This window comes from Acinonyx jubatus, chromosome E1 (genome assembly GCF_027475565.1).
Source record: "Acinonyx jubatus isolate Ajub_Pintada_27869175 chromosome E1, VMU_Ajub_asm_v1.0, whole genome shotgun sequence".
In the NCBI taxonomy this organism is placed as follows: Eukaryota; Metazoa; Chordata; class Mammalia; order Carnivora; family Felidae; genus Acinonyx; species Acinonyx jubatus.
Window position 1 is genome coordinate 57536478 of NC_069397.1, and position 8821 is coordinate 57545298.

General features: G+C 62.8%; 1 protein-coding gene across 4 annotated transcripts; it reads left to right on the plus strand.

The window, feature by feature from the left end:
• Window positions 1–289: 289 nt before the first annotated feature.
• Window positions 290–8467, plus strand: ENPP7 (ectonucleotide pyrophosphatase/phosphodiesterase 7). 4 transcript variants are annotated; one of them, XM_053212076.1, is made up of 8 exons: window positions 290–414; window positions 490–783; window positions 1957–2102; window positions 3268–3894; window positions 4551–4778; window positions 4824–4905; window positions 5508–5601; window positions 7766–8467. In XM_053212076.1, exons 1-7 carry the CDS (start codon window positions 351–353, stop codon window positions 5588–5590), a joined length of 1524 nt encoding a protein of 507 aa, XP_053068051.1. In that variant the 5' UTR covers window positions 290–350; the 3' UTR covers window positions 5591–5601; window positions 7766–8467. The 4 variants fall into 4 exon arrangements, with proteins under 4 accessions (XP_053068051.1, XP_053068050.1, XP_053068049.1 ...); XM_053212075.1 differs by having other exon boundaries at window positions 4551–4905; window positions 7715–8467; XM_053212074.1 differs by having other exon boundaries at window positions 4551–4905.
• Window positions 8468–8821: the final 354 nt, after the last annotated feature.

Sequence of the window (8821 nt, forward strand, 5' to 3'; positions counted from 1 at the left end):
ACAAGCTTCGTAGGTACGGAGAGAGGGAGAGAGAGAGACAGAGACAGAAACAGGGACAGAGAAGGGGGCTGCACACTGAACTCAGGGGTCCCTCTTCCGCGTGCGCCCACCCCCATGAGCACAGGTAACGAGGGAGCCCCCTCTTCCGAGTGCTCTGGGGTCAGGGCGAGCAGGGCACCGGGGCCAAGAGCGCCTAGGAGAGGTGGAGTGGGGACACAGGCCTTCTGGAGGGAGTGGCCCCCTCTGCAATCCAGGCCTTCGGGACCGGTCCCCATCCTCCCTGTGAGGACACACGTGCACGAGGTGGGAGGAGCATCCAGCCCAGGAGGCTCTGCTGGCAATAAAAGCAGATGCCGAGTGAGGGCTGGGCCCGGGTGGCAGGTGCGGTGACCAGGGCCGCTTTCCGAGAGGTATGTGCAGGTCTTGTGTTCAAAGAGGCACAGGATCAGATCGGCCCGGCTGACCCTGGGACTTTGCTCTGCTCCTCAGCAGGAACGAGCCCGGAGGCTTTCCTGTCTGAAAAACCCATCATGGGACGCTCGGCTGTCCTCCTCGCCGTGGCCCTGGCCACCCTCCTGGCTCCGGGGACAGGGGCTCCCGTCGGCAGGAAGGTCTCCCGGAATAAGCTGCTGCTGGTGTCCTTTGACGGCTTCCGCTGGGACTATGACCAGGACGTACCCACCCCCAACCTGGACGCCATGGCACTCGATGGGGTGAAAGCACGCTACATGACCCCGGCCTTCGTCACCATGACCAGCCCCTGCCACTTCACCCTGGTCACTGGTGAGCGTTGGCCTCGGGTGGGGCCTGGGGCTGGGGAGGGGGCTGAGCAACCAGGGGGAACCAACAGAAGGCACCCAGTGTATGCACAGAGCCCTGTCCCCCCGGGGGGCCGCACAGGGACAAAGGTGACCCCCAGGAGGGGATGCTGTCACTGGGGAGACGCAGCACGGCCGGTGACAACCGACACAAGGCACAAAACTACCCAGCTGTCTCGTTTTAAACAGTGACCCCAACCAAGGTGGCAACCTGGGAGGGCTTCTGGAGGTGGTGAGTGTGGCTGGGTTTCAGACGGCAGGCAGGAGAGATGAGCCTGAGGCTCCCTGCTGTCCCCGCCCCCGAGGTCCCCTCGAACCCACCGTCGCCCTATTTAGGCTGGGAGTCTACAATTCAGGTGTCAGCAGGGAGACTCAGGGGGCCCTTCCTGCTGCTCCCCGCTTCCTGCCCGTCGGTCCAGCCCCAGCCGCCCCTCCCGCCTGTGCCTCCCCTCATCTCGTGAGGATGCTTGCCCATAGACTCAGGGCCCACCCTGACCCAGACTGCCCTCATCTTGACCTCACTAGTCGCACCTGCAAAGACCCTATCCCCAAGCAAGGTGACACGCTGAGGCTCTGGGGGGACGTGACCTTGGAGGGGGGACCCCATTCCTTACGGACGGCTCATCCTGACGCCAGCATTCTGTGACCACGGCTCCCACTGCAAACACCTGCACGTCACCTGCATCCTCCGTAGATCACGGACGGGAGTGCGGGGGAAGGGGGCACACTCTTCATCGTCCCTCCTCTTGTGCCTTCTGAGCGCACGTGCGCGTGTTTCCCGTGCAAAAAGTGAACTTTAGAAAATACCTCGTGGATAGAGCTCCGCTGGGAGTTCATTTAAATTTCTGCCCGGGATTCTGTGTTATGACCGGGCCGTAACTGATTAATTAGTTCCCTCCTGAGAGCCATCTGGGTCCCTCCCAGGCTTTGCTAAAACCCAGAGGCTACAAATGACGTCCCCGCACGGGTGGGGCTGCGCTGTGCGCACATTTAGCCGCAGGATAAGTCACCGGCACTGCGGATAGAACCTCTGGGTTGGGGAGGATGTGCCTGGGACCCCAAACCTGGGCTCCTGGGGGGCGGCACGTGAGAAAGCCCGCCCACCTCCCACCTCCCCTCTGCTGCCTCCTCCCCACAGGCAAATACATCGAGAACCACGGCGTGGTTCACAACATGTACTACAACACCACCAGCAAGGTGAAGCTGCCCTACCACGCCACGCTGGGCGTCCAGATGTGGTGGGACAATGGCAGCTTACCCATCTGGATCACAGCCCAGAGGCAGGTAATGCCCCCACAGACGGCAGTCGGGAGAGAGGGGAAGGAAGGACCAGGCCCAGAAAGACCTTTCGAGACCCACGCTGGCCGGCTCCCCGCCCTGGAGTCCTGGGCTCCCAGCATAGAGGGGCCTTGGGGGCGGTGGGTACCGCCCTGCCCAGTCCTCCCTGGAGCCCTGGGACCGAGCAGGGCTGCTCCGTCCTCCCGCCGGGAGGGAATACTGCACCCCTGGACCCCTGGCAGTGGCAGAGGGGTCCCCACGGGAAAAATAACGTCACTCGACCAAAAGGCACATAACAATGAAACAGCCTGATGCCTTTCCCCTTCCCGACTCCTCTCAGGGCTGGGTGGCTAAGTTCCAGAGGGAGGAAGACAAAGTAAGAGGTGGGTTGTGGGGTTGAGCTCGGGGAGCTCACCATCCTGCAACGTCCTGGGAGCTTCCTGGCCCCACCTCAGGCGTGGTTTCTAGTCAACAAGGCCCAACGGATGCTTTCAAGATGAGCCCAGGATGAACTTCGGAGCCTACACCCACCTTCTAGGCCGGGTGTCCACGCAGGTCGGAGTCCCTCCGCTCTGGAAGGAGCTACCCGGATGCCAGGCTCACTCACAGAAAGCAGGGGCCGAGAGCCTGGGCTCTCGCGGCGCTCGGTCCAAACAGAAGGGCACAGGGGGAGTGGACAACCGCGGGCACGTGGTTGGGGGGCCAGATGGATCTGGAAATAAAGCAGCCATCGATTTATGGAAAGGCGGATGGGTGGCCAGGTTGAAGGCTGCAAGGGCAGGCCAGAGGACACGGGGGAAGGACCTGGACAAGAATCCTGCGGGGAGGGGCCGGGCTCCAGGCCAGAAGGGGAGGGCCGTCCGGACAGCTCAGCCTCGGGGCAAGGGCCTAGGGCCGTAGTGATGATGAGGACGCTGCGTATCTGGGGACATGTCTATATCCGTTATCGCACTGGTGCTGAGTCCACGGGGCACCTGCTCTCTCCTCTATAAAATCGGTATCGGCCCCGGGAACGTAAGATAAGAGTTGTAAAAGGGCTTCCCCCAAAGAAAGGCCCACGCCTGGAGCAGGTGTAGGGCAGAGCGAGTGGGCAGAGGGGAGGGCAGGGGTGGGCGCAGGCAGGGGCCAAGCTCAAGGAGGCCCGTGGCTCCCACACCACCTTCCCTGGCAGGGCCTAAAGACCGGCTCCTTCTTCTACCCTGGCGGGAACGTCACCTACCAAAACGTGGCCGTGACGCTGAGCCGGAAGGAAGGCGCTCTGCACAACTACGGAAACGAGGAGGAGTGGAAAGCCAACATCGACACGGTGATGACCTGGTTCACGGGGGAGGGCCTGGACCTGGTCACGCTCTACTTCGGGGAGCCCGACTCCACGGGCCACAAGTACGGCCCCGAGTCCCAGCAGAGAAAGGACATGGTAATGCAGGTGGACAGGACCGTGGGCTACCTCCGGGACAGCATCAGGAGCAGCGGCCTGGAGGACAGCCTCAACCTGATCATCACATCGGACCACGGCATGACCACCGTCCACAAGCAGGCCCCGGACCTGGTGGAGTTCCACAAGTTCCCCAACTTCACCTTCAAGGACATCGAGTTTGAGCTCCTGGACTACGGGCCGAACGGGATGCTGCTCCCCAAGGAGGGCAAGCTGGAGAAGGTGTACGAGGTCCTCAAGGACGCCCACCCCAAACTCCACGTCTTCAAGAAGGAGTCCTTCCCCTCGTCCCTCCACTATGCCAACAACTCCAGGATCACCCCCTTGCTCATGTTCAGCGACCCTGGCTACGTCATCCACGGGGTGAGCTGCCCGCAGAATCACGGCTGGGGACGGGCTCCCTCACTGGGCCGCCGGGCCTCCCTCTAGTTCCGTCTCCCACCGGCCCCCAGTTTGAGGGGCGCGGGCCGCCACAGGCACATACCCATCCCCACGTGGTGGGAGTGCGTCTGTCCACGTGCACATGTGTGTACGTGCATAAGATCCGTGTGTGTGCTTCGTACACGTTCTGGGTGCGTGCGTGGACATACATGTACGTGCGTGTGCATGCGTGGAGGTCAAAGTGTGGGAAGACCGGCCAGAGGGAGAGAGGGAGGGAGGGTGGGAGGGACGAGGGCAAGGGGCCCGCTCTGCCATCAGCTGAGAGCCACGGGATGCCGGAGGGGAAGCCAGATGCAGGCTGGGAGGGGGAGTCAGGGAGGGGGCGCTGGTGTGCACAGGCGCCCCGGGCGGCCAGCGCCACCCCTCGTCCTTGGGGTCAGCGCCTCTGTCACCAGGTCTTTGCTGAGGCTCTCTCTTGGGCCGCGGATCCTTGGGGGCTCAGAATTCAGAGAACCTCCCCTGCCCCTACGTGTGAACGCCTTCCGGGGGTCCTCTGCCGACACAGCGATGCGGCTGGCAGAGAGGGCGGGGGTGTGCTTCGAGCCCCGCAAAGACTCAGGACCTTCCCTCCTCGGCAGAGACTGAGCGTGCAATTCAACAAGGGGGAACACGGCTTTCACAACAACGTCAAAGACATGAAGACCATCTTCCGGGCCGTGGGCCCCAGCTTCAAGCGGGGCCTGGAGGTGGAGCCCTTCGAGAGCGTCCACGTGTACGAGCTCATGTGCAAGCTGCTGGGCATCGTGCCCGAGGCCAACGACGGGTCCCTCAGCGTCCTGCTGCCCACACTGCAGGAAACCAGCCACGGGCCCCTCAGCACCGTGTCGCCCACACTGCAGAAAACCAGCCATGGGCCCCTCAGCACCGTGCCGCCCACACTGCAGGAAACCAGCCACGGGCCCCTCAGCACCGTGTCGCCCACGTCCCCCTCAGGTAAGGTGCTGCCGTCCGCCTGCACCTGCTCTGCCCCCAGGCACCTGCAGACTGTGTGTGCGCACCTGCCCTGTCCTGACCAGGGATGGCCGTCAGCCGTGTGGGGCCGCCTTCTCCTTCCCCGCCCCAGACTCTGGAAACATCTCGAGTACCCGACACCATGCAGCGCACTTTGCGCATCTTGGGAGCAGCACAGAAGGGGAGCAACCTTGTTGGGGGCGGGGAGACTGAGGGCCAGAGAAGTAGGTGGTTTGCCCACAGGACAGGCCTCCTGGTGAAGTCCACCTCCGGGCTTCTGATGCCACATAACCTACTGTCCCACATGGCCACGGGAGGCCTCCTTCCTGGATCGGCCTCCCCCCAGCACACCCTTACCCCCCCCCCAACCCTGACCCAGCCCAGGGGCAGACAAGACGGTGGACCCCAGCAGGGGCCTGGCTGGAGGTGGGGAGGGGCTGCTCAGCAGGGGAGGGGCCGTGGTGAGAGATGAGGTCAGGGGCTCATGGGGGGGGGCGTGCAGAGGGCACCCGGGCCACCATGGGAGAGTGGGAAGTGATATGCTCTGGCTTCCCTCACTCACTGGATGCTCCAAATTTCCTCAGGGTTTGCCCTCATGCCACGTGGCTGGTGCCCCTTGGTGATGGGACTCTCAGTGGCTACGATTCTTCTGGCCAAGGTCGCATAATGCCACTCAAGGTCAGAGGCCCAGGAGGGGGAGGGAGGGGAGGCAAGAGGAGGGGAGGGGAGGGTGGGACCGTGCTCCCTGCTGCCCCAGCCTGATGCCCCCACCATTGATCTGGGCCCCCTCACCGGGCAGAGAGGAGTCAGTCCTCAGGACCCCGCAGGCCCCTTCCAGCTGCCCTGCTCTAGGCCTGGAGCAGGTCTTTCCCAAGCAGACCATCCATGACACTGGGACCCTCCCAGCCTCCTCCCCACCCAGCCGCCTGCAAGTCCGTGCTGTGCCCCGGGACAAGGGAGAACTCAGAAGCCTTGGGGTTTAGGTTTGCGGGGCAGGTCCTGGGACACACAGGGAGCAGCCAGCCCAGAGGACTCAGCTTGCTGAGCAATAGCCCTGCCTGGTTTCTGCCGTGTGGTGCCACAGCCCTCCAGCCAAAGCAGAAGCCAAATCATTCATTCATTCCCAGACCACACAGCCTGTTGGGTGTCCCGGGTCTGGGAATTCCAGCCAAGACAGTCTGGGCCCCACGCCCCAGAGTTTGTAATTTAGGGGCTGCCAAGGGCAGACAACGGGCAGAGAACGAATCAGTGGGCAAGACAACTGAGACCATCTAACGGGGGAGGGGGAGACCTAAATGAGGAGGACTGGTGGCCATGCCCAGCCCCGGGGGATGGGGTTCCAGGAGCGCAAGTGAGAGCCCCTGGGCGAGACTGCCTCCTCGAGTTTGTGGAAGAGAAGGGAGGCCTGTGCTTGGAGGCTGGTATTGGAGGAAGGGGTCCATGATGAGCTCACCACGGACAGAGGGGCCCGGTGCTGCCTCACGGGCCGCGGGGAGCCCCTAGCCGAGGGACATGGTGGGGGGAGGGGGCACCTGATTCAACACCAATGATTAAAAGAACACAGGAGGCCAGAGCTTGGCCAGTTAGGAAGGTCCCGCAGGGTCCGGGCAGAACATCTTGGGGACAGAGTGGAGATGATGTAAAACGGACGAGTTCACAATACCTTTAAAGGGCCTGACTTACAAGGTTTGTTTCTGGGGGTAAAGAAAATCGAGATATGAAAGCCGTGTCTGCAGCTCAGGGTCGGGCTGCCCCAGAAGGGCCACAGTCACTCAATGAGACGTGAGGAGAGACAGGGACCAGTGGCAGCTGAGATAGGAGGGAGGCCAGAAGGCAGAGGGGCTGCAGAGGAGTGGGGGGGGGGGGGGGCACTTGCCACTGAATGGTAGAGCTGGAGGGAACCAGAAAGATCATTTTAGCCACCCCCTTCTTACCCAGACAGGACGCTGGAGCCTGGGAAGTTAGCGGGCTAGTCCAAGATCACCAAAAGGGACTCTGTCTGAGCACCGGTTTTTAAATCCCTCATCTGGAGTACTTTCCGCTGTGTCCACCACTAGCTTTCTGTGCGCAGGGGGATCGGGTCCTTGAAGTGGGTTTTCCGGCACGAGACGGTGATATTATAAGATTCCCCAGCCCTCCAGCCGAGAGGGGGCTCAGACTTCACAGGCAAGGGAGAGGTTAGAGCACCTGACTCTGCTCATGGTCCCAGGGAGGTCTGCCCCAGAAGCGTGCTAGCGAACCCGCTGTCCGGCCCACCAAGCCAATTTCCAGCCCCAGAGCAAGGTCACAAACGCCGGGTTGGGAAAAGCCTGCAGAATCAGCCCTCACAACGGAGCTGGCACCCAGCCCAGAGCTCGGAGCCCTGGAGACAACCTCCCCTTGTTGGGTTTGGCGTCACAGCTGCCGAATCCGGTTCGGAACTACGGCTGCTGTCTCGTAGGCCATTTTCTCCGCTCCAAAGGCAGTGCCCAAAGCATTTGCCACACGTGGCCGCCCTCCACTGCGACCTGAGTCCTCCTCACCAGGCTTGAGAGCAGGGGAAACCGAGGCACCCTCGGGCTCTCCCCACTTCTGGGTCTGCAGGACCCCCCAGCCAGGCCTAGGAAAGTGCCCCCACAAGCCATCCCCAACCCCAGCCCCGCCCCCACCTGCAGCCCCGAGTGCCCTCCGGGGTGGGGGTCAGCTGAGGGTCAGGAGTTCCCACGGGGGACCTTCTCAGTCACAGCCTGACATGAGTGTCCAGGCCACTATCTGTCCAGCCCATTTCCCACCAGTCCCTCCCTCCCTGCAGCCCTGCTTCCTCTTCTCCACCAGACCAGCCAACAGACACTTATTCTTCCAGGCCCGCCTCTTCCAGGAAGCCTCCAGAAGCTGCCCTCTCAATGCGTGAGTCCGCTGGACACGGATGGGCCTTTAATCCCAACTTGACCACAGACCTCAGTGTTCCCACAGCCCCAGCTCATGCTCAGTCGTTCTGGTGCTGGCAGTGGGGCCCCTGCCCAGGTCCGGGGCGGCGCAGGGTCCCCCTCCCCTCCCCTCTACCCCTCTTCCCACAGGCCCCGCCCCCACAAGCCGTGCCGTCTGCGGCCACGCGGGGGCGCGCGGGAGCCCCGCGCGGGAAGGTCCGGCGGACTGGCTCCAGCTTCCACCCGGGGCGCAGGGCCGGTGGCGGGGACGCTTTGCCTGATCGAGTCCGCACGCCGGTCCCCGCCGGCTCCTGCTCCAGGGGGAATGAAGGACAGCCAAGCCGCTGCAGTCACAGTAGCCACCGTGGCTACAGGCCTTTTGCTCCAAAGCCTGCTGGGTTTTCTTACAGCCCAACCAGTTGGCCCCAGCGTGTGATGCATTCCTGACAACTTAGGACGACTAACCACCCCCCACCCCCACCCCCGGGAACCCATCCGCTCTTCCTGCGGGACAGGCCCTGGTTGGCCTTGCCAAGGAGAGGTGGCACAAGGGGGTGGGGCGAGAAGGCTCTTTGTGAACTGACAGGGAACCACATCATTGCTCAGCCAAAAAAATAAAAGTAATTTAAAAAGGCGAAGACATTGCAAATAGGAGACCCCCCACGGGTGGGCGTGGGGGAGGGGGGAGAGTATGTGTGCGTGTATACGTGTGTGCGCACGCATGCGGGCACGTCTGCACGTAAATAAACACCCTGGCGCACTCCCAGGAACAGGGGAGCACTACTGGCTCCAGAGACGGGCCGGAGCCGGAGGGGTGCGGTCTGCCACGCCGTCCGTCCCGGCGCACTGCGCATACCGAAGCATTTCCGGACCATGCACTCAAAACCACTTTTAAAGAGCAGGGCTTTGGAGTGACAACTCCCACTCCAGTCTGTCCCCCACTCACAAGCTGTGACCTCGGGGCGCAGCCTCAGTGTCCTCATCGGAAAACG